The sequence below is a fragment of the Rhineura floridana genome, chromosome 22 (genome assembly GCF_030035675.1).
Source record: "Rhineura floridana isolate rRhiFlo1 chromosome 22, rRhiFlo1.hap2, whole genome shotgun sequence".
NCBI classification, from domain to species: Eukaryota; Metazoa; Chordata; class Lepidosauria; order Squamata; family Rhineuridae; genus Rhineura; species Rhineura floridana.
In genome coordinates, this window is record NC_084501.1 from 6,941,288 (window position 1) to 6,969,284 (window position 27,997).

At 44.8% G+C, this 27,997-nt stretch overlaps 1 protein-coding gene, 1 long non-coding RNA gene and 1 other non-coding gene across 8 annotated transcripts; 1 reads left to right on the top strand and 2 right to left on the bottom strand.

Annotated features, from left to right (window-relative positions):
- Positions 1 to 217: 217 nt before the first annotated feature.
- ZDHHC24 (zinc finger DHHC-type containing 24) lies at positions 218 to 27,997 on the top strand. Of its 6 annotated transcripts, none has more exons than XM_061605800.1 (6): positions 218 to 369; positions 4,587 to 4,670; positions 11,343 to 11,460; positions 11,804 to 11,881; positions 18,912 to 19,189; positions 23,271 to 23,709. In XM_061605800.1, the coding sequence occupies exons 3-6, from the start codon at positions 11,429 to 11,431 to the stop codon at positions 23,579 to 23,581; spliced, it is 699 nt and encodes a 232-aa protein (XP_061461784.1). In that variant the 5' UTR covers positions 218 to 369; positions 4,587 to 4,670; positions 11,343 to 11,428; the 3' UTR covers positions 23,582 to 23,709. The 6 variants fall into 6 exon arrangements, with proteins under 6 accessions (XP_061461784.1, XP_061461785.1, XP_061461783.1 ...); XM_061605801.1 differs by having other exon boundaries at positions 219 to 369; positions 11,346 to 11,460; XM_061605799.1 differs by lacking the exons at positions 218 to 369; positions 4,587 to 4,670; positions 11,343 to 11,460; positions 11,804 to 11,881 and adding exons at positions 16,439 to 16,776; positions 27,079 to 27,997 and having other exon boundaries at positions 23,271 to 23,583.
- LOC133375257 (U2 spliceosomal RNA) lies at positions 7,515 to 7,705 on the bottom strand. The gene has a single exon (XR_009760115.1). It is a non-coding gene; the product is annotated as a U2 spliceosomal RNA (small nuclear RNA).
- On the bottom strand, positions 9,375 to 14,234 carry LOC133374657 (uncharacterized). The gene is made up of 2 exons (XR_009759933.1): positions 14,039 to 14,234; positions 9,375 to 9,711 (listed from the first exon to the last, which is right to left on the bottom strand). It is a non-coding gene; the product is annotated as an uncharacterized LOC133374657 (long non-coding RNA).

A 27,997-nucleotide genomic window follows, 5' to 3' on the forward strand; every position in this document is an offset into this window, starting at 1 on the left:
GCCAATCAGCATGAAAGGGGAGTGTATTAGCCACTGAGAAGAGTCTTCTAACATGCTTCCTTTCCTGCTTACTGGAGCCATTCAGAGTGAAAGGAGATGAGTCAGCCACTGAGAAGACTGTTTTCAGTAGCTAACACCCCCCTTTCATGCTGATTGGTTCCTAGCAACTTACATTGTTGTCAGAGAAGGCATTAACAAGGATCTCATTCTCAACCCAGCAGCGAAAAAGGGTGTGTGTGGCTGTGACTATGGTGAAGAGACCCTGCAGTTCTGGATTTGCCACTACCCTACTGCCTACCTCACAGGGCTATTGTTGTGAAGATAGAAAAAGGAGGGGAGAACCGTGTACACCACCTTGTCTCCTTGGAAGTAAGTTTATTGATGTAATAAATGCAATGAAATAAAACATTTCTAGGTGTTCTCCTGTGACCTTGGGCTGTGCCTCAGTTTCCCAAGCACACACTGAAGCTGCACAGCAAAGCTGTTTTCTAAAACAGCGGTTCCCAAACGTTCTCCCCCATGGACGCCTTGAAAACTGCTGAGGGTCTTGGCAGACCACTTAATGATTTTTCTGCCTGTTGTCACAACTGTACTGCACTGTGTTAGATGCATGTGCAATTTTTAATTGTACTTTATTTCTACTTTTATTTCGTATATATTGTATTTTATTGTATTACAATTTGAATTCCGTAGAATTCAAATTGTAGCTGTTCTTCACAGCCATACTGCAGACCTCCTGAATGAAGCAGTGATCCGCAGACCACACTTTTGGGAACCCCCGTTCTAAAAGAAAAGGCAGTGGACTCAAGGTGTTCAGTAGTGGAGCAGAGGCACTCTGCACGTGTTCAGATGCAATATCCTCTTCATGACTGCTTCACACATTCCCAGACTGGAGTCCTGGTATCGAAAAGAAGCGACACTGATTCTTTTCCCAGAATGTTTGGGATTTGAGTAGCGGCCCTGAAAGGCGACTGCATTGCCCTTATTAGTATGTTTTTATTTACTAATTGGTTCAATTTCTAAACTACCCTCCATCAGTTACACTTTTAGCATAGTCCAAACATTAATACATTAAAGCAATAAAACTTCAGTTATAACCATCAGTAATAACAATTTAAAACTAATATTAAAATACGACCATGGTTAACAGAGCAGGAGAAAATCATATATTCATAGTTGGTCTCATCTTTGTTAATAATCCTAATTATCTTAATGTTTCTGTTTATTATGTATTAGGGTTCTTTCTGTCTTATTTTTGTAAACTACCCTGCGACCATTTTTGGTGAAAGGCAGTATAGAAATCTCTCAATGAACAAACAACAAAACAAATTCCCCTCCAAAGGCCTGGTTAAAGAGGTATCCCAACTGGTGCCAGGAACTGAATAAGGGAGCTGTACCTACAAAGGAAGGAAGTCCATAGGAAGGTGCTTGATACCAATTGGCCAATTTAGCTCAGTATTGACTACACTGACTGGCAGCAGTGCTTCAGGGGTTTAGGCAAAGAATCTTTCCCATCCCTACCTGGAGATGCCTGGGATTGAAACTGCAGCCTTCTGCATGCAAAGCAGGTGCTCTACCACTGCGCCACGGCCCTTTCCATAGACAGGGAGCCACCACAAAGGAGGCCCTAATTGGGCTTCAGCCAACAGCAGGACAACAGGAAGGGCAGCCCTTGCAGGTCTCAATACATGGCTAGGCTGGTATAAAAGATAGGCTCTCCTTTGAGGATTTGGGTATCCCAAAGGCATTCAAGAGGCAGCTGGACAGCCATCTGTTGGAAATGCTTTGATTTGATTCCTGCATCGCGCAGGGGGTTGGACTTGATGGCCTTATAGGCCCCTTCCAACTCTACTATTCTAAAATTCTATGATTCTAAGTCATGTAGGGTCTTCTAAGCTAATATATTGGGTTTCAGTAGCATGCAGGTCAGAGGTTCCCAAACCGTGGCCTGTGGCCCACCAGTGGTCTGCAAGCTTCATTCAGGTCTGCGGATTTGTCACTGAAGGTAGGAGATGGCACATCTGTTGCATTAAATACTGATACTGATTTTTAATTGTATTTTAATGATTTCTTTTATTTCTTGTATTTTACTGTACTACAATTTGAATTCTACGGAATTGCAATTGGTACAACAGGCAGAAAAATCGTTAAGGGGGTCCACCAAGACCCTCTGCAATTTTCACGCGGTCCACGGGGAGAAAAAGTTTGGAAAACACTGAGATAGGCTTCTGACTGAAGGAGGCTTCTGACTGAAGGAGGATAAATCCTTTCCATCACTGAGGGAACTGCAGCTCCTGCAGAAAACCAGAATGAAGAAGCCTGCCCCGACCTTGAAAAGTGGAAAGATTTTCACCTTTCTTGGAACAGCATATGTTCATTTGTACGCAGTAAGGTTCACACACATTAGCCTGAATGAAATCATCCTGTGTCTAGCACAGAGCTGGAAAACCAACCCAATCATAACAGGGGCATGGGTAGGGATGGAAAGATCTGTCCATTTCGGACACTTCCCCCTAATATATGTATCTTTATAAACATTGTTTAGTTGGCAAACTTCATCCCAAAATTCTAATAAATGCAAATTTCAAAGGATGGCTGTGTTTCCGTTCTCATGCTGTTTCAGAAAGTGCAAATCTGATAAATTCTGCTTGAAATACGAACAGAATCACGATTCTTACCCATTCCTAGCCATGGGTGGCTTGTCTTTATGACACTTCTAGGGGCCAGGGAAAGGCCTGCAAAAGACTCATTTTATCTTATTCTATCTGGGATTTGTTGAAGCCATATTTGGGACAGATTCCAAAGAGGTTTAACCTCTTTATACTTTGCCAATAATTGCATAACCCAGTGAAGCCTCAGTACTCGGGGGGGGGATATGTGTGGTGCTCTTGTTACACTGGGACTATTCTTAGGAACAGAGGGAAAGAGCTTTAGAGAAGGCCAAGAGGCCAAGAAAATATCTCAGGTTCAGGTGCCTGAAAGCAAAATGACTTCAATCAAACTGCCTTGAAAATCCAGATCCTGGCCCACCCACATATGAACCGATCTGGACCCTGCCATTGTCATCTAAGGCCCTTCTTCATGTGCCCCCTCCATGGGAAGCTCGGAGAGTGGCAGTATGGGAACGGACCTTTGCAGTGGTGGCCCTGGCTGTGGAATGCTTTCTCCAGGGAGGCAATGCCTGTTGCCACCTTTATCTATTTTTAGGCACCAAAGACCACCTCCTGTCAAACTTCTATGCCCCGCTCCTTTTGAGTTTGATTGGTGACATCACCGGATATCGCACTCCGGAAATCCCGCCCATTGCATTGAGTAATAATCCATTTGGAGAGTCAATCATAGAGCCCACTTGACGTATTCTAAATTGGTTTCTGGAATTCTAAAGTGCAAGTTCAGGCTTTATATAACTTTGAGAACCAGTCAGAGTATGATGGTCCTGCTGCAGAATTAATGAGTTGCACTTCCTGAATATTACTACCAACAAAGAACTTTGCTGGAACAATACCTTAAGAGATAGGGATATCGCCTGATTTAAAAAACCTTGATTAGTGCTATGTGTTGGTTTCTACTAAAAAACAAGCCCGAACCCAAATAATGAACACATTAGACCTATTTTTATCTCATTCACATTCTTAAAATGTGCATAGCAAAGAAATAAGCAAATTAAGGTTTTCTTTGAATCCATTGTAAATTTGCAAATCATGCATTTAATGGAAATGCCCATAGAAAATGTACAGCTAGTCATGTCCACTATAAATGGTGGCTGTTCTGTCTGAGAATATACGCTTAAATTATGTCCAGTCCACTTATTATGGGATCCTTCTGTTCTTGCAGTATGATCTTTTTAAGCAATTCCTTGACTAGTGTACACTTTCCGCTTTTTCAGAATTAAACTAATACAAGCTCACAGTTTATATTTGCAGCTTTTATCTTTCAATAAAAAAGTTAATTTAAAAGCTACCACTAGAAACATTTTACTTCCCTGTATGTTAAGCCTAGGAAGTCTTTTAAAAGTTTGTTTTTACTGGCTTAGATGGAAAGATATCTAGGAGAAGCGGAAAGGCACATTCATTTGCTTAAGAAAGGTCACAGTCCTTGCTGACTCCCCCCGTCCTTCTGTAGCCTACACAAGGTACTTTGCACCATTTCTAATGACACTCCTCCACCCACCATTCAAGCTTGGGTTTTCATGGGCAGAGTGGGAAACAGGGAAAATGAAAGGCCCATTCTATGAGAGTTGTGTTATGCTCACCAGTCTAAGGATCCAAGGTACTAAGTGGGACATATCAGTACTGAAACATGCAGTTCTATGCCTTTTTAGCAATAACATCTTATTGACTACAAGTTGCCGTGACATTTACTAGAAGCTTGTTTCTTACAACAAAGCTTTCTATATCTCCATGTTGAAAATTTCTTTTATGTCGGTGGCCCTGTGTTGGAGAATACAAGGTGCTTTCAATCTCTTACTTTAGCTAACAAATAGCAGTTTAAAAAGTGAGAAAACCCATGGGTTTATAACCCCACAACTGTGTTACTTTAGTTTAATCTCTGAATTTCTCATTAATTTTACTTTTGTATTGCTACAGGTTTACAAAGTTTCGGTCTCTGTTGGCAATAATGAATGGTCCGTCTTCAGACGATATGCTGAGTTCGATAAACTTTATAATACAGTAAGTAAAGGGAATCAAGATAAAATTGGATCAGGGAATGCCCCTGGGCTGCCCTCCGCCAACACAACTGTGTTGGTAATGCATCGCGAACAGGAAGTTACCTATACTCCAAAGTTAAACTACCTATGTGTTTTTCAACCAATGTACATCAATTACACTATGCTTGTAATTTACCTGGATCAAAATTACCTCCAAATGTGCTTTTAGCAGGAATCTTCAAATTCATTGTGGGAAATTGTTTCCTTAGCTGAAATATATGAAACACATAGGTAAGAAGAGTCACATGCCCAAAGGACCAATCCAGAACCGTAGAGTAAAAAATGTGCTCTTTGGGCCAGTGGGGGGCCACATGCTCACAGGGGCTCACATGGCTTCCGTTTCTAGGGTAGGACATCCGGGGTTGGGGCAGGATATCTGGTGAAGTCTTCGGGGGACCGGAAGTTCTGGGGTGGGATTTCCGGGGCAGGATTTCCAGGGTGGGATATCCAGTGATGCCATCAATCAAACTCAAAAAGGGCGTGGCGTAGCAGTTTGACAGGAGGTGGTCTTTTTGTCCTACTACCAGGCAGACTTTACTCTTTACCCAAGCTTTTGGCCAGTAAGGTTTAGGGTTTCAGCCACTGGTGGCCTCTTTTAGTGGGGTGGGCCTTGTAGGCCTCTCCTTTATTTTGTACTGATGTACAAAATTTTGATGTGCACAATTTTAGCTTTTTATGGTTATGTTTGCTTTAACTGGTTTTAATGTAAGTTACTTTGGGTCACATCTATGAGGAAATGACTAATCATCATCCTCATCAGCGCTTTTTTTGGTTAAAAATGAGGTGCTGGTACTTATATTGATAAAAGTGCTGTGGGTGCCAGCACAAAATGGTTGCCACAGGCAGCTAAAATAGATGTATTGGTGCTCCATACCGGTCAGTACCATCACAAAAAGCATCATAATAACGATGATCATACCAATGATAATAATAACCTTTCCTCCAAGGAGCTCAGAGTGGCACACAAAGTCTCCAAACCTCCATTTTTTACTCTGCCGTTGTCTCCATGGTGCCTGTTCTTAGACTGTAAGCTCAGAGAGGGCACCAATTGGGGAAGGGCCATATTAGGAGAAACTGCTTGCAAAAATGCGTACATTTGTTAAAACTGCATACAGAAATATGTTTATTAGGAGAAAATTACACTAAAATGCTGGAGATTTTTTTAAAAATCCACACTGTTGCAGAAATATGGAGAATGGGATTTAATACTAGAAAAATTAGAAACTGAGAGGACTGAAATTGACAGATCCTCCCATCCCTAGTCGAGAAATTTGATTCAGTTCGCATTTCTAGCCAAATGTACCAAATTTGCACTTTCTAAAAGAATGTAAGAACTGGAATGCAGTTGTTCTCCAAGCAAACACTGTTTACAAAAAAAGGCATATATTAGGGGGAAATGTGAAAAATGAAAACACCATACAAAAATGCATTATGTGATGAGAAATTACTTGCAAGCGTGTGTACATTAGTCAAAACGGCATATAAAATATGTTTATTAGGAGAACGTCAACACTAATACGTTGAAGAATTTTCACAACAGTCAAAAAGAGAAATAGCTAATTGCTGCAAAAAGAATGGAGGACCGAATTTAAGATTGGAAGAATGAGAGAACAGAAATGGACAGATCTCTCCATCCCTCCTGCTGAGTTGACATGGTTAACTGACACGACCGTAGTACCAGTGTAGAGCCTTATTATTGCTATAATATCCAAATGAGGCTACAGACAGCATTGACTTTACATTTTGCCAAATATTCGGGGGGAGGGGTTAGAGGTGAACTTCCCTAACACCTGGACTCCATTGTTGGCTTATATTAGTGGGTGAAGGAAGCAATAGGTGAAAAGAAAAGGACTTAACTTCTCCATCAGGTCAAGAGAAACTCAAAGGAATTTTTGTGTGTGCCAGAAAATGTTTTTGGAAAAAGTTCAGATCAGCTTTCATGGGTTTCTTCAGGTGTGCCCCTAGCAAACTCATTCGCCGTGTAGAACCTTGCTTAGCCCAAACAGACCTGTTCGCACACACACAGGCACCCTTGGGGGAGCCTCCTCACGCCCTGAGGAAGTGCAAGAAGAGTAAGAAAAAACAGCTTGACAAAGTATGATCCATAGACACCAAACGGAGACTGTTTCTTTCTTTGCGGCATTTATACTCCACCCTTTAGCCAAAAAGGTTCCCAGAGCAGTTCACACAAAAAATGATCTTAGGCTCGCAATGTCAAGAGGCAAAAGGACTGGGCAGGAACAGGAGGAGAAAACAAGCTGAAGCACAAGTCCTTAAAGGCACAGTTCTTACAGCACAGTTCAGCACAGTAGGGGCCTGCCCACCTGGGCTGCGGAGTCGATATGCCAAACCTTCGACTCCAACTCCTCTATTTTTCTACTGTCCAACTCCGACTCCACCCAAAATTGCTTCCAACTCCACAGCCCTGGAAAGCGCTGTAAATGTCTTTTTAAATTGGAAGCTCTCGTAGGAGCATTTTTATCGCTGCGTGAATATGCGCTGATCTTGGCATCACAGAGTTTGTCTTCATCTGGGTCCTGTGTCATACACTGACACACAAAATGTTTTCCATCTTGAGTTACAGCTTTTGAATTGATATTTTTTTAAAAATTGTCAATCAAGCCGGAGTTGGAGTCGGTACACAACTCCGACTCCACCCAGAATTGCTGCTGACTCCAACTCCACGACTCTGCCTCCACAGCCCTGCTGCCCACTGCCCCCACATCAGATCCTGGAGCAGAGATGGAAGCAAAACCAATGCTGCTGGTTTCATGTGTTTTTTGTACCATCAATATTCTCTCCAGTGGAGAGGTGCACTATTCCTGGAAATACTGCAATACCAGGTCAATGCATGGAGTGGGCAGAGCAAGCCCCTATTCCATCTCCCATTTCCAAAAATCCATTTAATATATAGTTCTCAAATAGAGAACATATCAGATATTAAACTGATAAGAACAGATACTACACTTGATCTTAGCCAATAAGCCAAGAAGCGATACTGGATTGCACAACACACACCCAGGACAACGTTTCCGATGGGTTTTGGGCTGAACGAGGGGGCATGCATGCTCCAAAGACCTCAACACACCGTCAGAATCAATACTGTTTCTAATACCACAAAAATACTCCAACAATGTCCCTGTTTCCATAGTCTAGCTAAGCAGCCTCTTAATGGAGACTCTAATCTCAAAAATGCTGTATTTTCTTGAGCTCGTCAATTTCTTGACCGTCATCCTCCTTCTCCTTCTGCCCATTGGCCTGATATTTGCATAAACCGTCCTATTTCACTATCATGCCCTAAGCAAGTGCAGACTCTCAGCCTGCCACCAGAGGTTCCGGAAGTTCTGCTCCTGTCGCTTCTCACTGGTCAAAGTGCATGCTGTGAAAACGCAGCTCTGAAAGTACTTTTGCGACAGACAGGACGTGTGGCCAAGAAAACCGTCACATATTACAAAAAATCCCTAAAAATGCTGTAGATGAATTTTCAGCACAAAACAACTGCAGTAAAGTTTTCTGGCTTCGCGGAATCCTCAAAACCATTTGCTACTAAAACTTGATATTTGAGAAGCTTTGCTTGAACCTTTCATTTATATTCATTTTACACAATATATAAAGGTGGCATCTGGGGTTTCTATGTTGGTGTGTGTGTGTGTTTGTATGAATATTAGGGATGGAAAGATCTGTCAATTTCGATTTCCCTTGTTTCTACTTTTTCCAGTCTTAAATTCAGTTCTCCACATTTCTGCTGCAATTTGCAATTAAAAACAAAACAAAACTCATGAAACTTCCCCAGCATTTTAGTGCAAATTTCTTCTACTTTTTGCAGGCCATTTTGACCAAGGTACAAATTTTCTATTTCTCATCATATAATGCATTTCTGGTATGTAATTTTCACTCATATGTTCATTTTTATGCATTTTCCCCTAATATATACATTTTGGTAAACCTTGGTTGGTGAGTTGAATTGCAAAACTCAAGTAAGTGCAAATTCCAAAAGATGGTTGGGTTTTGGTTCTCCTATTGTTTTGGAAAGTGCGAATTGGATCGAATCAGCATGAAATGTAAAATGAATCGAATTTCTCTCCCATCCCTAATGGATATTAATTAGATGAAAGAGAGAGGTCCGTCATACTCAAGATTCGGGCAGATCTGAGAAAGCAGGGTGGATAACTGCTGGGTTAGTTTGGATCTGATAGGCCCCATCAGACCAGGGGTGTAGTCGTCCAGAGTCTCAGGGGAACTTATATCCCTTACTTTTTTGAGATCAAGGTCCCAGCAGGGTCCCCATGTCTCCAGCATCCTACAAGCCAATCAGCATGAAAGGGGAGTGTGTTAATCACTGAGAAGAGTCATCTTAACATGCTTCCTTGTCCTTTCCTGCTGATTGGACCCATTCAGAGTGAAAGGAGGTGAGTCTGCCACCGAGAAGACTGTTTTCAGTAGCTAATGCTCCCTCTTTCATGCTGATTGGCTCCTAGAGATGTCTGTTGTTGTGGGAGGAGGCATTAATAAGGATCTCATTCTCAACCCAGCAACAAAAAAAGGTGGCTGTGACTATCACGAAGGGACCCTGCACTTCTGAATTTGACACTACACTACTGCATCAGACAGACGAATGGCTTACACAAGACCTAGCACACACAAAAATGTCAGTGAAACTCGGTAGTGACAAAAATGCAATGAATTAAAATGTCAGAGTAATAAGTACAATGGTAAAATCACAGTTCACTGAAAACTTTCAATGCAGAAAGCTTCATCTTAACATTTTCTCCAAGTCTTTCCATATCAGTGATCATAACACTGTCTGATTGCAATGGCTGTGGATAGTAAGAGTACATCAACAGAGTATCAGCTATGGGTGCTATAATTTGGAGATTTTCAATGTCAGGAAGAAAATGAAGGTACCCATTTGATGTTTTCTTGGGTGAGCCACTGCTTCATAAATCTGCTGCTGGAAGCTGAGTTAAGGCTTGAGGGCAGTTGATTTTTCTTCATCTCACTTTCTGAAATAAAAAGGATTCAGGATTAGCATGCGTGGTTGGACTGCGGAAAAATTAAGTACTATAATTATCTTATTAATTAATAAAAGAGAGAGAGAAATTATTTAAATGCATCATTTTTCTTGGTGTTTCAATAGAACCTCCCATATGAAGGCTGGACTGGAGTACTGCACACAAGCCTATTGTCAAGGAGGGAATATCTGAAACTAAATTGTAGTACACTATACTTATCTAGGTTGGCGTGCTCTAAGTAGACTTGCCAGGCCTACCCGAACACGCTGCAAGAGATTGAACTTGGGAACTTCTACATGCAAAGCAGGGGCTCTGCCACTGAGCAAACGTATTTCCCTCATATATATGCATCCACTGGTGTTAGACCAGATCTTACGAGATTTGCTGGAGGAAAGGGTCTCTCGATGTCAACAGAGTTCATTTCTAATAACCAGAACCTACTCCTCCCCTGTCCAGGGATTTTTTCTACCGTTATCAACAGTAGCTGGTAATCCAGGTATTTTCCTGGAAACAAGAGAATGTTTTCCCTTTAGTTCCCAGGCGCATACCACACATGTAAAACACACCCCAAACACATTTAAAGCACATGACTATCCCCAAGAACCATGGGAGTTGTAGTTCGTTAAGGGTGCTGGGAAGTTGTAGCTCTGTGAGGAGGAAACTACAGTTCCAAAAATTCTTGTGGGGGACTCAATATGCATTGGATGAGATTCCAAGGTATGGTATGGATAAAGTTGTGCTATGCTTTATCCTTCCCACTCACACATCTATCCAATTAGCAGAGCCATGCATTCAGGCAATGTTCGTAGATGCATGAAAAGCTCCCAGAGAGGTCCTATCCTACTGCCCCAAAAGTCCATTCTGGGCCTCTCAAAAGACCCCTCCCTGCCTTAGGTTTAGGCGTCTTTTCAAGTTGCCTGTTCCGGCCCACTTGCTTTGAGCCAGGCTTACCAGAGGCAGGAAAAACATGTTAAAATGCCTTTTTTAATTTTTGTTGCTGGACTACAGTTCCCATAATTCCTGACCATTGGCCATGCTGGCTGGGGCTGATGGGAGTTGTAGTCCAGCAATAAAAAAATAAAAAGAGGTTGGGGAAACACTGTGTTAAATCAACAGAGTGAGTAAAACTCTGGAATATGCAGCTGAAGGTAAGGCTATAGTTGACTTCCTGGTTGTTCCAGGATCTGATGTAGTCTGTGTGTCTACTAAGAAGGATGTGAACTGAGTCTTTGTGTAGTTTTTTCCTCGTTCTTAGCGTGTGTGTTTGAAACATCCCTCACTCAAAATAAAGTTTTGTTTGAAATTTATAATGCCCCTTGTGTGATGCTTGACTATAGCAATCAGATTCCTATATCTAAGAATTTTCTCCCACTCTGTGTAGGTTTCTAAGGGCTCTACCACCAGCCCCAGCGCTAGCACATGGCCAGGTTGGGCACTGATCTGAGGGCCCAAGATCTCACACAGGGCCCCAGGGGGCCCTCTGGGGATCAGAACAAGCCAGCAGTGGGCAGCCACAAAGTCTGTCCTGCTCAGCTGCAAAGATAAGCAACGGGCCATATTCTGAGCCCACGGTTCTGAAACCCACTTTGCCGGACAGTCAACTTAATCTCTCTCTTTTAAAGCAGAACTATTTTATCAAACCAGAAAAAACAAGGTGTACAGAAACTTCAAAGAAAACATACAGTCTCTGGGGGATGGTGAACTGAAGATGGTGAGGATGATGAAGGCAGCTGATGGCAGGTAATTATATTGTAGAATTGTTGAAGAGGTAGATTCAACCGAGGAGAGGTAACTTCTGAGAGAGAGAGAGAGCTTTTGGAAGAGGCAAGTCTGGCAGAAGAATAACTTCCAAGAGACAAAGATAGGTTAAAAAAAAAAAGGAGTGTTGTCCTCTGGGGCTGCTAGGCCTGCTGCTAAGCTTCATGACTGAAACAAACTGAGGCAGGTTTTGGTGGGAAAAACTAATTAACCAATTAAAGAAAGGGGTGATGTCACTGACAGGAAGTTACTGTCAGGCTAAGGGAGTATAGAGACAGACCTTTAGAGTCCCATAACTCTCTAACCTAATAAATACCTTCTTTAGGACAACAGAAGGAGTCTCCCTGCGGAGACAGCCCAGGCCGGTCGCGAAGGAGCTGACCCGGTCAGTCCTAAATTTCAGGTACGGAGGAGGGATGGAGTTTACTGGCCTGTAGCAGCAGAAGGGAGGCAACGCCGAGGGAGGAAGGGGCTGGGAAAAACCATCTCCATTCTAATGGCTGCTCAGAAGTAATCCCAGCTGAATTCAGCAGGGCTTCCTCTCAGGTGACTGTAGTTCGAATTGCAGCCTAAGGCTGCAATCCAACACATGTCTACTCAGAAGTGATCTTCATTGGGTTCAATGGGGCTTACTCCCAGGAAAGTGTGTACTATATTGGATTGCAGCCTAAGAGATGCAGAGCTTGGAAGCAAGGTAAGAACGCTTAGCTGGTGTTCTTAGGCTGCAGTCCAATAATGGCTACGCAGAAGTGAGCTCCACAGGATTCAGTGGGGCTTGCTCTGAGGTAACTGTGCATTGGACTGCTGCCTTAATTGCAAAATTATTGCCTCCCCACCCCCTCATTCCCTTTGCCCCACTTATAGGATTGTGGCTGTGTGTGTGCATGTGCACGTGTCATGGAAAAGAGGGCCACGAAATGATTTTAGAACAAGTCAGCCAGAGGCACCTTTATTGTTGCAACAAAAAAACAAGCCCCGAGACAGAGCGCCCGGCAGCAGGGCCGCCCTCTGTTCCAAGTGGCTCTGCCAAACAGCAAGGTCACTAAGATTATATAGGCTTGAAGCTGAAGCAAGGCAAAGCTTATTACTTTCCCTTTTCTTAGACAATTGGGATTTCACAGCATAAAGAACATGTCCACTAGTTTGAACAGGATTCTAGCAGTGTCAGCAGCTACATTTCTCAGAAATTCTTTGCCCAATCATTCCCCCGCCCCAACCGTCTGTCTTTCTGCTACGTACTGTACACATTTTGCTGGACTAAGTTAAGGGGCTGGGTGGGTCTGCCTCCTCAATGCCCCTTTTGTGCCTACTTGGCACAATTAACTGCCCTAAACATGCAATCTCATAAGGCTTTCTATCTCCTCCCAATACCTTTTTAACTCTGATTTCAACATGCATATTTAAAATTTCCTTCCATTGTTCTGGGTTCAAAGTTTTTGATATTTGTTTCATTGTACAGCTTAAGCAACAGCTGACAAGCATTATGACAGCATAAACTCCTATTAATATAGCAACCAATATCAATAAGCCATGTATTATGGTAGAGCCAAGGGATTAAACATAGAACTGAACCATCACCATGAATTCCAATTCTCAGTCACATATACAATGCCTTGCAAAAGCAATCGGAGCCCTGACCAATGCTGTCATATTACTGAATTACAAATGGTGCATTGTAATTTGGTTCCAAATGATATTCTATTTTGAAACGCTGAAACTCAAAATCAATTATTGTAAGGTGATATTGGTTTTATGTTGGGAAATGTTTGTAAGAAACACCATATGAAGAGCCATCCTCACACCAAATCAGCATTTTCATCCATGATCAAATCATGGATGAGTGTGGCCTTATTGTGTACCAAGCTGGCATTAAACAGTAGCACACACAGGCCAGTAGGCGCAGCAGATGAACGAGGAACCAGCCCATGAGAGGAGTGGGAGTGAGGAACAAGGCAAAGATAGCCTTGCCCTCATCTTCTATGGTAGTTCACCACCTCCCCATGGCTATACCTTCCTCTACCCATTATCAATGAAATTGGGTGGCATCACCCATGTCCCCCTTTCGAAAACTCCTCCTAAACACCTGATATGGACCCAACAAGAGCCCACCAACAAAACCTACCAGAACCAGTTATCCCAGTAGGCCTGGGAACAGTCAGACCCACTCAACAGCTTTCACACAGAGCACATCTACTCCCCATCTCACACCCAGGGAGGACCAGCCATCTGCCAGTTGCAGACACTCACTCTGAAGGCATCTGGCAACTTTCTCCTATCATTCAGTTCACTACACAGGCTCTCACCCTGCCCAGGAACTACACATGCACCATACAACCTCCCCACTACCAATCTCCTCTAAATTGGTTTAAACAAATAAAAAACAGAAGGGGTAGTACCCTTGTGACTTCCCAAAGGACAACCCCACTAGCAGCAAACCCTCCACCCAAGGATAGCCAGGCTTTTATACCCCCTGGCCCAGCCAGGAGCTGACGCAAGATTGTCTGCAGCCTGTCTCTGGAGTCAGGGTCAGGCAGGGGGTCCTAGTCCTTGCAGCACTTACCCAGAACCTCAGCCGTCTCAAGAGAGCCCAGCCAATACGCAGGTACTCACTCCCAGGACAGGTCTTCTCCAGTCCCCCAGTGCTGTAGCTGTTCCCAACATCCCAAAGGGCAGCTGGGCTTTTATACCCCCTGGCCCAGCCAGGAGTTGATGCAAGATTGGGTGTAGCCTCTCTGTGGAGTCAGGGCCAGGCAAGGGGTCCCAGTCCTTGCAGCACTTACCTGGGACCTGAGCAGTCTCAAGAGACTGCAACCCAGGGGAGCAAGGAAGCGAGCATCCAGATGCTCAGGTATTCACTCCCAGGGCGGGTCTTTTCTAGTCCCCTAGTGTTGCAACTGTTCTTTTTCCTTGTGTGTTACATCTTCTTAGATTGTCAGACTGAGGGCAGGGCCTACCTTAGAACCAAGTTTTGTAAGCTGCTTTGAGAGCCATTTTGACTAAAGGGCAAGGTGTAAATGAATACCTGTATAGTGTTATAGGACTGATGGGGTTGGATTACAAGCTGTAATTTTGTATCTAAAGCTGGGGTCTGTAGTGGAAGGAACCTGCTGAACTGGCCAAACCAATCCTTTCTTAAATTATTTTGTTGTATTTTAAAATGTATTTAAAATTGTTGTAACCCACCCTGGGAGCTTTGAGTGAAAGGTGAGTAATAAATGTATTTATTTATTTGTTAAATGTATATCCTGCCCTTCCTCTTACAAAAAGCCCACTTAAATGCTGTAAAACATCTTAAAAACAAAAGACTTTAAAACATAGTAAAACAAAACACTTTAAATAATGATGATAATGGTGGCTCTGGCCAAGTCTGTCAAGCATCCCATCTGCATGGCAAAACAGGTGGCCATGTTGCCATAGAAACAACTGGCTGGTGGTGCTCCTTCAGGAGTGGTAGGTCTCCCCTCCACCACCTCATCCTAGGGCCAGGAGATACCTTTTTGTTTTGAGCCTGCTCTGGAAATGGAAAGAGCCTGAAGTCTAACTTGGTCTCTGTGCTGAATCCAAAGCTATGGATCCAGAAACTCCCATAGAAACCTAATGGGGAAGTAAGGTCTGTTGGAGTGTTCATGCCGTGAGCACCTTCCATCTTATGCTCAGGTTGTATAAAACCATACATCCTGAAGACACTACCGTCTCCAGTGACCATCATTCCAAGGAAATTGAACCCTGGATAAGCGCTGGAACCCATGGAGTCTCTCACTGCTCAGAGACATAGGTGTGCACAACATTATAAACAGGAGCTTATCTCCCCAAATGAATCTACCCAGACCCTTGCATCTTCTTCTGAGGCCATTCTCCAGGTCCCTGCTCTGAGGGAGGCTTGGAGGATGGTGACAAAGGAGAGAGTCTTTTCAGTTGTGGCTCCCCGTCAGTAGGTCTGCCTGGCACCTTTACTGACATCTTTTATTGCGTCAGGTAAAGACTTCTCTTTTTTTCCTCCAGGCATGACATGATGTTGTCTGTATTAGTGTGCTTCCAAAGCTTTCTGTCATGATTTTATTATTTTTGTTTTACTGTATCGTATATTTATGTTTTTTTTAAACAGTGCTATAAGTCACTTGGAGACCTTTTGGTAAAAATCCCCAGAAGTGTTGCCTGTTTCCACTTACATCTGCCAATGGTATGCCTGGAATGTGGAGAGTGGCTACTGTAAAAGGGCCTTCTCAGTGGTGGTGCCCAAATTATGGAATATTCTCCCAGGGAGGCCTGCCTGGCACCTTTGTTGATGTCATTTCTGCACAAGGCAAACATCCCCTCCCCCCAAGACTTTTTTATTTTCCTTGTTTTATTTCTGCTAATTGCTTTTTATGCTGCCTTCATTCATTTTATTTCTGCTGTCTTCTTTTCTGGTGCTTTTACCAGAATAAAAAATCACACAGCTACCAGAATAAAAATCACAGCTATTTTTTTAAAGCTTTAAAAAAATTGTTTTAATGTATTTTAAAGTCTGTTTTTAAGACATTTTAGAGCATTTTTAGTTTTGTTTGCTGCCCTGGGCTCCTTCTGGGAGGAAGGGCAGGATATACATTTAATCAATAATAATAATAATAATAATAATAATAATAATAATAATAATTTTAATGGATTAACTTATATCTTGCATTGTGAACACATTTGGAAACTTAACAGGTAGCAGTGCAAAGTAACCCCACTGAGTTAAATGGGATTTACTCCCAGGTAAGAGAGTACAGAATTACAGCATCAGACAGCAGCAACACAAGCCACCTTCCTTCCCCCCCTCCGTAAAAAAAAAAAAACCCAACATAACTCGAGGGCCTCCTCATGCATTCAAGGATTGGCTAGACAACCTGCCAATCCCATTCTAAGGGCGGCGCTAAGAGGGCGCGCTGCCGCTTTTGATTGGCCGCGGAAGTTGCCTCGGTGATTAAGCGTCGGAGGAGCTGGCTGAGACGAAGCGGCGGCACGTGCAGCACAACTCCGCGCATGCGCCGCCATGGCCGGCAACGGTTGGGAGCGGCGTGTGCTGCCCGTGTGCGTGGGAGCGGCGCTGGGGGGCGCGCTCGCTCTGGAGGTCCTCGCGTTGCTGGTGGTTCGGCGGCAGCGCGGAAGCGGCGACGGGCACGAAAGCGAGGCCCGTAGTCCGGAGTCGCTCCCGTTTCTACCGCTGGCGTCACTGCTGTTCCTGCTCGGGAACGTGCTCGAGAACGCGCGCCGTTTTGTCACCGCCTCACCCAGCACGCGTGGCGTCATGCTGGCGGGGGCGGGGCAAGGATGGGAGTGAGTTGGGCGGGGCTTTAGGGTCGGGAACCAATCGGGAAAGGGACACAGCAGTAGTGGAGGAGGTGCTTAAGGAAGTGGCGGGAAAAAGGGCCGGGGCGAGGTTCATGACGTAGTATTGAAAAGACAGGCAAAGGCGAGCGTTGCTAACGGCAGACTTGAGCATCTTGGCCCAGCCCTTTGCACATGCTCAGAGGCAACCTACGCCTGCACTGGGTTCATTTTTCTAACGCTTTTTTCAGAGGGGAACAATTCTGGGTAAAGCAACGGTGTTAGTCTGACCCAGCTAAAAGTTTGTGGTGCCTTACTTGGGCTGCAACCCCTACATGTCTACTCAGCTCCATTGGGTTCAATGGAACTTGCTCCTAAGTAAGTGTGTATTGGATTGCAGCCTTAGAATGTTCAGTTGAGGAGGGATCATAGCTTTGCAGGCAGAAGGTCCCAGGTTCAAACTCTGAGGGATATTAAAAAGGGAAATGTGGTGTTGGAGGAGAGCTTTGCGGATACCATGGACTGCAAAAAAGACAAATAATTGGGTGTTAGAACAAATTAAACCAAAACTGTCACTAGAAGCTAAAATGATGAAATTGAGGTTATACAGCCACAGACCTTACCTACAAGTTCTGAACAGGGTGGTTTACATCCTATTGGAGATTGTTGATTCATAGATAATTGACTTGAAGGCACATAACAACAAAAAGTGATTAGAGAGCAAATAATAGGAAAGGCCCTTTTCTGTCTCAAACCTCTTGAGAGTTTTTGAGTAGACTGTTAACACTGCCCTCAATGGACAAATATTTCCTGGCAGGTGCTGATGTTCCCAAATGTATTGTGGATGGCACAAGCAATATCCCATTTCATGAAAATGAGAATGAGTGTATAGAGAAATGGATCTAGAGCCTGAGATAAAAATATAAATCAGTATATGCAAAAAAGAGGTATATGTGAATTCCTTGGCAGCCAGAAGGAATGGAGCATTTAGTATAGCTCTGCTGATATTGTGGAATTCATTGCATTTACATGGCAGATAGGTATCTTATGTACTTAGTTTTAGATACCAGATTGAAGTGTTTTTGTTTATGCAAGCTTACCTTGACATGTGACCTGGTTCTGTGTTCTGATTTTCGCCTCCTTTATGTTTTTATCTTTGATTTTATTCTGTTATGTTCATTTTATTAAATGCACTGCCTTGAGAAGATTTTTTTTCTTGATGTAGCAGTATAGAAATTAACATATACTATAAACAAATAAAATCACCATTAGGTTGAAGTAAATGAGACTTGCGCTGCAATCCTAACCCCATTTACCTGGGAGTAAGCCCCATTAAATTCAATAGGACTTACTTCTGAGTAGATATGGTATGGGGGGAAAGAGTTCTGCATGTGCCCACAGGCCCTTTGCCTTTAAAAACAAAGTTGCCCTAGTTTTACACCCAAGCTGTTAATCAAGTGTTTTTTGGGGTAACTTGTAACTCATTGAAGCAATACAATCTCGCATATCTGCACACACAACCTAATAACCCTTAATCCTCTGGCTGATGCACAGTGCAAGGGCAACTAGCAGTTGGAAGAGAGGTTTCTTTCGGGCAGGAAGCAGGGAAGCAACATCTCTGCCGTTGCTGCTCCTCCTCTAGCTGATGATTGGGGCCAGGATCGTCTCCCTCTTGCCGCGATTTTTTTTCCTGGGAGGCAGGAATGGGAAAGAGACGTTTAGCCAGAGTTTCCAAAAGTAAAAAGAAACATTGAAAGCTGCCTTATGCTGAGTCAAACCATTAGTCCAGCCTGTCCCAACCTTTGAGTCCCCAGATGTTCCTGGATCACAGTTCCCATAATTCCTGACCACTGGCCATGCTGGCTGGGATCAATAGGAGTTGTGGTCCAGCAACTTCTGGAAGCCCAAAGGTTGGGAAAAGCTGCACTAGTCTGTCTTGCTCAGTGTGGTGTACACTGATGGGCAGGGTTTTAGACAACATTCTTTCTCATCCCTACCTCTAGGTGCCAGGGATTGAACCTAGGACCTTTTGCATGCAAAGCATGTGCTCTGCCAGTGAGGGAGAGCGGCAGCGCTCTGAGGGAGTGAGATAAGCTGTGCCCTGTGCACACCACCACGGCTCACCCCCCTCTCCTCTCTTTCAGCTACTGCTATTCCTGCCAGTCTCACGTGCCTCCCCGCTGCGGGCACTGCTTCTCCTGCAACGTCTGTGTCCTGCGGCGTGACCACCATTGCACGCTGCTCGGCCAGTGCTTGGGATACCAGAACTACCGCTACTTCCTCTGCCTGCTGCTTCATGGCTCTGTTGCCCTGCTGTACGGCTGCCTGCTCAATGCCGAGGTGGTCCTGTCGCTGCTCCAGGAGGGCACCGCCATCCAGGCGGTCCTCCTCCTCGTTCTGCCCTGGCTTATGCTACTGATGGGTAAGGCTCCTCGGGGCTACACGAACTCCCCCACAGGCCTCAAAGCTGTTGGGATAGTGCTCTGCTCTACAAAAATAGCGTCAGAGGGTTTCTTTACACAAGGGGTTAATTCAAGCCCCGGCTGACCTGCCTCCTAAGGCCTTTTTTCAGTCTGCCATGCCAGCATCAACAGAGGTACTGATAACATAAGGTTCGAATTACAGATGTGGATCATTAAGAGAGAGGGCGTCTCTGAGAACGTGCAAGATGCCGATCACACTTGTCAGATCTAGGGAGATGAGTACCCAGCATTGATTTTATTAAGTACAGTGCGCAAGATGTTTTGCACTGTTAAAGCACCTAAAATTTTCTACGTCTGTACAAATATTAAACGGGTGGAGAGCTTCAGGCGCAGGGGTTGAATGTGGCCTGTCTGTCTGTCCCGCAAGACTGTCCTGAGGCTACACTTCTGGCCGGCCTTGCTCTGTGGCCTCCTCAAGTGCTTTGGCTTTTCTGGAACGTGTCCTTGAACTGTGATGATGCCTGTTGCTTGCTTGTATAGAGAGACGTGGGTGGGTGTAGAAACCTCTGACATTTGCATGGCTGGAATGTAGCCTACCCTCTGTAGGTAAGAGTCTCAGCCATTGTGTTTCCCAGGGTTGGTCCTGCCCGCTTCTGCCTCTGGCCTTGCCCTCCACTTGGTGTGCGGCCTCCAGAAGGTTTCCCTTGAGGGAAAGCGAGCTGTGGGCTGGATTTCCCCCCACCCACCCCCTGTATCAAAAAAAATAAGACATTCTGGGTAGGCAGGCTTACTATTTACTAAACAAGATGCAGAAGGAGGGAGAAGGAAGACGAGCATTGGAGCAGCGGCACTTTCACTGGCTGTTTTGGGGGTATTTTGGTCTGCCTCTTGCAATGGCAGGTAGTGCAGAGCCCGCCCCGCCCCCCGGTAGCCATTAGTCTCCTAGCCGGCGGCAAAGGCCACAGCATGCCTCGCTTTAGCTCTGCAGTCCAAGGGAAATATATTTGACAATATGTGCCTTCTCCTAATAAGAGTGTTCATAGGTGATTTTTGTTGCATCCTGTTTATGCTTACATGGGAGTAAATTCCATTTATAATCTCAGGAAGATTTACTTTTGGGTAAACATGCCTAGGATTGTACTGTTCCATGGCTAAACGGTCACTTTGTATGTATGCTGGGGGGGTTTTAATGCTTCATTTATTGTTTTTTCAAAATTTTCTGTAACAATACGAGCATGAACAATAAAAGGGGGGGCATAGTAGCAAAACATGTCAAGTCATAATACCATTAAGAAAATTAGAGATATGTTTTTAAAAAGAGAGAGAGAAGAAAGAAAGAAAGAAAGAAAGAAAGAAAGAAAGAAAGAAATTGGGGAGAAGGGGTTGGAGGGGATAGGCTCTGGCAGAGCCCCACATGGCATACTGATCATGCAAACAGCTCCCAGCAGGAGTCCCAGATCTCAGAGTGTTTATGCTCTGTGCATATTCTTTAGATGAGTGGGGGCAGCCAGCATGCTCAAGCTGGGAAGCCACAAGGAATGTCTTTCCCTGGTAGGAAGTTGGGAAACTTTTCTCAGCCTGAGGGACACATTCCTTAATGGGCAACCTTTGGGGGGGGGGAGGCAAATGCCAGATGAGGCCTGACTAATATCTGGAATACTGCGTTCAGTTCTGGGCGCCTCATTTTAAGAAGGATATAGACAAGTTAGAGCGGGTTCAGAAGAGGGCGACAAGGATGATAGCCGGTATGGAGAACAAGTCTTATGAGGAAAGGTTGAAGGAACTTGGCATGTTCAGTCTGGTGAAGAGAAGGCTGAGGGGTGACATGATTGCACTCTTAAGTACCTGAAGGGCTGTCACATAGAGAAGGGTACAGATTTGTTCTCTGCTGCCCCAGAGGGTAGGACTAGGTCTAATGGTTTTAAGTTGCAGGAGCGTAGATTCAAATTGGACATTAGAAGGAACTTCTTGACAGTAAGGGCAGTTCGGCAATGGAACCGACTGCCTAGGGAGGTGGTGGGATCCCCTTCGCTGGTTGTCTTCAAGCAGAGGCTGGACAGCTATCTGCGGGAGATGCTCTAGCTGTGGATTTCCTGCTGTGAGCAGGGGGTTGGACTCGATGGCCTACAAGGCCCCTTCCAACTCTATGATTCTATGATTCTACCACTTATCATGAAAGCCCTGTTCATAGGGTCGCCATAAGTCGGGACCTACTTGAAGGCAGTCCTTCCATTTTACGGCACAGTAGGGCCCCACTGATACGGCACTCATATACTGATTAAGAGTATTTGAAACACTTTGGGCTGAATTAATGGTATTTTGGGGTACCATAGACACTCCCTGCATTGGTTTCTTCTTTTATTATGGTTGTCTGTATGTAGTTCTTAAAAAGTATCATCTTTTTATACTGCCCTTCAGTCATATTCCCAGAATGGCTTACAATTCAACACACACACCCCCAACAATTAAAATGAATAAATGCAAAAAGAAAAGATAGGAAAATGAGCTAAAAACCACAGAATTATAAAAGAGGCATAGAACAGTCAGCAGGATTAAAATTGCATCTAAAGAACTCAGCAATATTAAAAAGGTATTGTCCTGGTATCAACAGAACAAAGCAGGAGGGCCGGGCAGACCTCTCTGGGGAGAGTGTTCGACAACTTGGGTTGCCATGAAGGTCCTCCCTGTGGTAGCCCACTCCTCTTACCTCAGATCTCCGGGGCATCCACAGGAACCCAAAGACACTATAATATGTGTTTCTTGCTTTTGCAAATAATTCATTTCGCTTTGCAGTCCACAGTAATTGCCCATCAGTTTTCCAGGTACTGTTATTTTCTCGTCCTCATAATGTTGTCTGGATGAGTTATTTATTTCAAGTATTTTTTACCCCATTGTGTAGAAAAGAACAAAAAATACTCCCAGAATGACTTGTAGATGTCCGTGATCAGAGCAAAGGATGACCTAGTCCAGTATCTTGTTTAAAAAGGAAGCTGCCTTAGATCGCTGGTCCATCCAGCTCATCTGTACTAACTGGCAGCAGTTTCTCCAGGGCTTCAGGCAGGGGAAATTCCCAGTCCTACCCGGAGATACCAGGAATGAAGCTGGGACCTTCTGCATGCAACACAGATGCTCTGCCACTGAGCTGCGGCCCTTCTGAAGATAAAGTAGTCCCTGCCCTCAGGCTTAGAATGTACAAGACACAACACAAAAGGAAAAGGATTCCTTCATTGAGCAGGGGGTTAAAATAATAATGAATAATAATTAATAATTTAATTTATGTGTCGTCTATCTGGCCGATGGCCACTCTAGGCGACGTACAATTCAAATGCAATAATACATCACAATAAAATACACATAAACTACAAAATGACAGTGAAATAGTAACAGTTCAGAGTAATAGGCAATTAGTCCTAAAAATTAACCCTCCCCGGAAGTCCCAAAGGCCTGTCTGAAGAGCCAGGTCTTCAAGGCTTTGCGGAATACGTTCAGGGAAGGGGCATGCCGAAGATCGTATGGGAGGGAGTTCCAGAGAGTGGGGGCCGCCACTGAAAATGCCCTCTCTCTCGTCCCCACCAACCTAGCTGTTGTAGTTGGTGGGAATGAGAGAAGGTCCTGAGTGGCTGATCTTGTTGGGCGGCATAATTGGTGGCGCTGGAGGCGCTCCATCAGGTAAACTGGGCCGAAACTGTGTAGGGATTTAAAGGTTAATACCAACACCTTGAATTGAGCCCGGAAAATAACTGGGAGCCAGTGCAGATCGAACAACACTGGGGTGATGTGTTCCCGGCGGCGACAATTTGTGAGTAGTCGAGCCGCAGCTTGGTGGCCTTATAGGCCCCTTCCAACTCTCATATTCTGTGATTCTATAAGAGGAGGGAAAAGCAAACACAGGCACTCTTTCTTGGCTGCAGAGTTTTTCTAATGTCCAGCTGCAATGGAAAGGTTTCAAAGAGAGGGGGAGCCAAAATTTGCTGGTGTTCCAGCAGAGCGGATGGAGAAGTTCTGCGATCCCGGCTTTCTCCCTATCCTTACAGCCATTAGTTATTAGTAACTAACTTGCCGCTTGAATCTCTCTTCTAGGGCAAGTGAACATCTCACTCTTCATATACGCCTTTGTGACTGATGTCTGTGTTGTGGGATTCCTCTTCTGCACTGGCTTCCTGCTCTTTCACGGCCTGCTGGCCCTTCGTGGACAGACGACCAAAGAATGGTTTGAAGAAGATCGCCAGTATGACTTGGGCTGGCAGGGCAATCTTCGGGACGTGCTGGGGGAGCGATGGCTCTTTGTGTGGCTCGTGCCTTTCATTGCTTCCCCTTTGCCAGGGGACGGGATCACCTTCCAAACTAAGTGCCCCAGAACTGAGCCTCTCCCCAAATCCCGTGACCTCTAAAGGTGGGTTCCCGGATGCAGGCTGAGATTGCTTATAACATGTATTTGTTGTACAAGAGTGGCCAGATAATAAGCAATTAGATGATGGAATAATTTCTTGTAACAAAATAATACTGATGATAATTTTAAGATTGGTTGAGTGCTTTTAGGTGTTCAAACAGCTTCACGTACAAAGTCTAGTTGTAATCCTTACAATGGAAACTTCTTGGCCAGGCGGGCCAAATCTTTATCTCCCCACTGTGGGCCATCTTTGGTCACCTGATGTCATGGTGACATCAGGTGACTGATAGGTGGGCGGGATTGTCCACCTGTCAGAGTTGACCTGTGGTGGTGGTGGGAAGCGGTCTGCTTCGTCAGCACATTCCACAAAGGCAACGCACTGGTGAAGCAATTCCCAGCAGGATTGAATCCTCCGCCCAACAGCTGACCCTGACCCCACCATCACTGACATGGAGAATGGGTGAAATGCCAGATAACTGGAGGAGGGCTAATGTCCCTATCTTCAAAAAGGGCAAAAGGAAGGAACCTGGGGACTACAGACATCGATCCCTGGGAAAATTCTCGAGCAGATCATAAAGCTGTCAGTCTGTAAGCACCTTGGAAACAATGCAGTGATTACTAGAAGCCAACATAGACTTAGCAAGAACAAATCCTGCCAGACTGATCTTATCTCGTTTTTTGATGGGGTATCCTCCCTGGTAGACTGTGGGAATACTGTGGACATAGTATATCTTGACTTCAGCAAAGCTTTTGACAAAGTGCTCCATGATATTCTGATTAGCAAGCTAGCTAAATGTGGGCTGGATGGAACAATTATCAGGTGGATCCACAGTTGGCTCCAGAATTGTACTCAAAGAGTGCTCATCAATGGTTTCTTCTCAAACTGGGGAGGGGGTAACAAGTGGGGTACTGCAGGGCTCGCTCTTCAACATTTTTATTAGTGACTTGAATGAGGAGATGCAGTGAATGCTTATCAAATTTGCAGATGATACAAAATTGGGAGGGATAGCTAATACCCTGGAGGACAGAAACAAAATTCAAAGTAATCTTGGCAGACTGGAGCATTGGACTAAAAACAACAGAACGGATAAGGTCAAAGATGTACGCCTAGGAAAAAAGAAACCAAATGCACAGTTATAAGATGGGGGATACTTGGCTCAACGTGAGAAGGATCTTGTGCAATTTAAAGGAGCAGCAGAAATGTAATAATAATAATAATAAATTTTATTTGTTGGTCGCCTATCTGTCCAGGTTAGTGGACACTCAGGCGACTTACACTAATAAAAGCAGTACATAATATATAGCATAACATAATAAACCAGCAAACATAATCATAATCAATTTAAAAACAATTCCAGTTAAAACCTCATAAAAATTAATCCTCCCCAATTCCATAGGCCCGCCTGAATAGCCAGGTTTTTAAGGCTTGGCGAAAACCCATCAGGGAGGGAGCATGTCGGAGACCGAAAGAAAGAGAATTCCAGAGGGTGGGGGCCACAATCGAAAATGCCCTCTCTCTGGTCCGCACCAGCCTAGCTGTTTTAACCGGTGGGACTGAGAGAAGGTCTTGTGAGGCTGATCTTGTCAGGCGGCATAACTGGTGATTCTGGAGGCGCTCCTTCAGATAGACTGGGCCGCAACCGTATAGGGTTTTAAAGGTCAACACCAACACCTTGAATTGGGCCCGGTAAACAACTGGTAACCAGTGGAGATCTATTAATACTGGCGTGATATGATCACGGCGGCGGCTATGCTTAATCAAGCGTGCCGCCGCAATTTGTACCAGCTGTAGCTTCTGGACCGTGTTCAGGGGTAACCCCACGTAGAGCGCATTACAGTAGTCTAAGCGAGAGGAGACCAGGGCATGTATCACCCGTGGGAGCAGATGAACAGGAAGGTAGGGTCGCAGCCTTCGTATCAGATGTAGCTGATACCAAACTGCCCGACTCACCGCCGAAACCTGAGCCTCCATGGACAGCTTGGAGTCAAGAATGACCCCAAGGCTGCGGACCTGGTCCTTCAGGGGTAATCTCACCCTGTTAGGCATCAGGTCCGTAATACCCAACCTTCCTCTGTCTCCCACAAGCAGCACCTCGGTCTTGTCGGGATTCAGCTTCAGCCTGTTCTCTCCCATCCATCCACTTACGGATTCCAGGCACTTGTATCCACAGCCAACTCTGGTGAGGACTTAAATGAGAGATAGAGCTGAGTGTCATCCGCATATTGGTGACACTTCAGCCCAAAACTCCTGATGATGGCCCCCAGCGGTTTAACATAGATGTTAAACAGCATGGGAGAGAGGATAGAACCCTGTGGCACCCCACAATTAAGAGGCCAAGGGTCTGATACCTCATCTCCCAAAGCTACCCGTTGGTGCCTGTCTGAGAGATAGGAATGGAACCACTGTAAAACAGTGCCCCCTATTCCTAATCCCTCTAGGCGATCCAACAAAGCAAAAAGTTCTTGTGTTCACAGAAATGGCGACTTAACGATTATTTTGAAGGACTGCCTAGAGGTCTTGTCCTGAGAAGTTAATACTCCGCGTGGAAGATGGACCCATAACACTACTTATTAAATCTGGTTCTAAATAAGACTGCCCCAGCCCTCAGGCTTAAAATACAATCGAAAAGACATTGGGGGGGGGGGACGGGACACTCTTGTTATTTTGTTTTCATTTACAAAGTTCTTATAATGACCAGCTGAAATGGAAAGAGTTCAAGGAGAGGAGGAGCCAAGAGTTGCATCTTTCAGCAGAATTGATGGCAGCCCTCTTTCCCCTCCCTCTTCAGCAGCCTGATGGAATGACTGCTGCTGGGTGACAGGTCATGACAGTCTCTCTCTCTCTCTCCCTCCCAGGTTTCCATTCTGTATTGTAACGGGGTCAAGTCCCTGTGTGGGGAGAGTGGTCAGCTGTTCCTCTGCTCAAAAGCAGATGACCTGGGAGACAACTTCTCAGTGTTTTGCTTCTCTGTCATCAAGAGTTTTTTGCTTTTGGGATGCTGATGACATACACTCCCACACAATTTGTTGGCTTTTTGCACAGCGGGGATGCTCCCTCCCCCCCCCCCGAAATGATTCACTTCAGTGGTCTGGAAGAAGGAAGCTGACATGGGGTTTGGCCACTCTGCTGGGCTAAGCCAGTCAGCATCTGATGGCTGATGTTGTTGGAACTAAATGTCTCTGCTGTCTTTTGGATCTCTGGTGCTTTTCTACCAGCTCACTTCACTCCACCACTGTGAAATGTCACACCCTCTTATTCTTAGGCTGGAAGGTACAGGCAGAAGCTAAGAAAAACTGGCCAGAAATTGCAGTGGAGACACCAACTTTTTAGTGGGCACAGGAGCTTTGCTTGTCCTTCCTTTTCCTTGCCCCCTCCACGGCATTTGTGAGCTTGATCTCATGGGCATAGAGAAAATGCTTCATGGAAAAGCAAACAAGAGGTGAGATTCTGTGGAACATGATGAAGGAATTCTGGCAATATTTATCCTTTTCCTTTAGAATCCTGCCAGCTGCCTCACAATACCCAGGATCCTTCCGCATGTGGCCTCTAAGCAATCCCTTTGTGCTTTGGCCATGTTGCCCATTGAACCCTTACAAAAATGTTGTCTGTTCCTGCTGCCTGGAGACAAGGTCTGCACTGCTAAGATGAGGTGGGTGGATCAGGGAAGCAGGAGTCCTGGCCTAGTGTCTTGCTCTCTGGGATACATTTCTGATAACATAGTACGTATGAAATTGCTTGATTCAGAGTCAGATTGTTTGCTTATCTGGCCTACTGTGACGGGCAGTGGCTCTTACCAGCCCAGCTCCATGGATCCTTCAACTATAGGTGCCAGGGATGGAACTTGGGCCCTTATACATGCACAGCAGGAGCTCTGTAGCACTGAGTTGCTGTATCTCTGGTGAGGCAAAGTGAGATGTCGGCATCCTTTTTAGGAGGGTGGTTGGAGACTTATGGTACCTCCAACTATTTAGAAGTGTCTGTGTTGATAAGGTATTACAGACAGACACAGTGCTAGCCGTCCTGTGGATCCATTCAGCTTCCCCGACTAGTAAGAGGGACAGCAAAGTAAACGTTTCCAGAAAAATCTCTTGGCAGCTCCCCAAGACAAGTCCAGAGAATGTTGTTAGCCCACACTCCTTGTGGTTGCTTTTGACTTCTAGGCGCATCAGCTGCCAGTGGCAACAAACCCACAAACTGGGAGGCGAGAGGCTTGGCAACAGTTCTGGGCTCTTGCGACATCTATTTTCCTCGTGGCCATGACTAACATTGGTCCCGGAGAAGTCAGTTTTAATTCCTCTTTAGCCTTGAACACCAGGGGTTAGTTTTGGGCAAGCTGCTGTCCTTTTCTGTTTCAGCTTTTCATCTGACATCTTGATCTGCCTTTAGATGTACATTAAAAATGCTATTTTAAAATGA

Excerpts from the sequence above, each read along its gene's own strand:
- ZDHHC24 (XM_061605799.1), top strand. The coding sequence starts at position 16,493 with ATGGCCGGCAACGGTTGGGAGCGGCGTGTGCTGCCCGTGTGCGTGGGA. Across the intron at positions 16,777-18,911 it reads GGGGCGGGGCAAGGATGGGA|CTACTGCTATTCCTGCCAGT; the intron begins GTGAGTTGGGCG and ends CCTCTCTTTCAG. Across the intron at positions 19,190-23,270 it reads CTGGCTTATGCTACTGATGG|GGCAAGTGAACATCTCACTC; the intron begins GTAAGGCTCCTC and ends TCTCTCTTCTAG.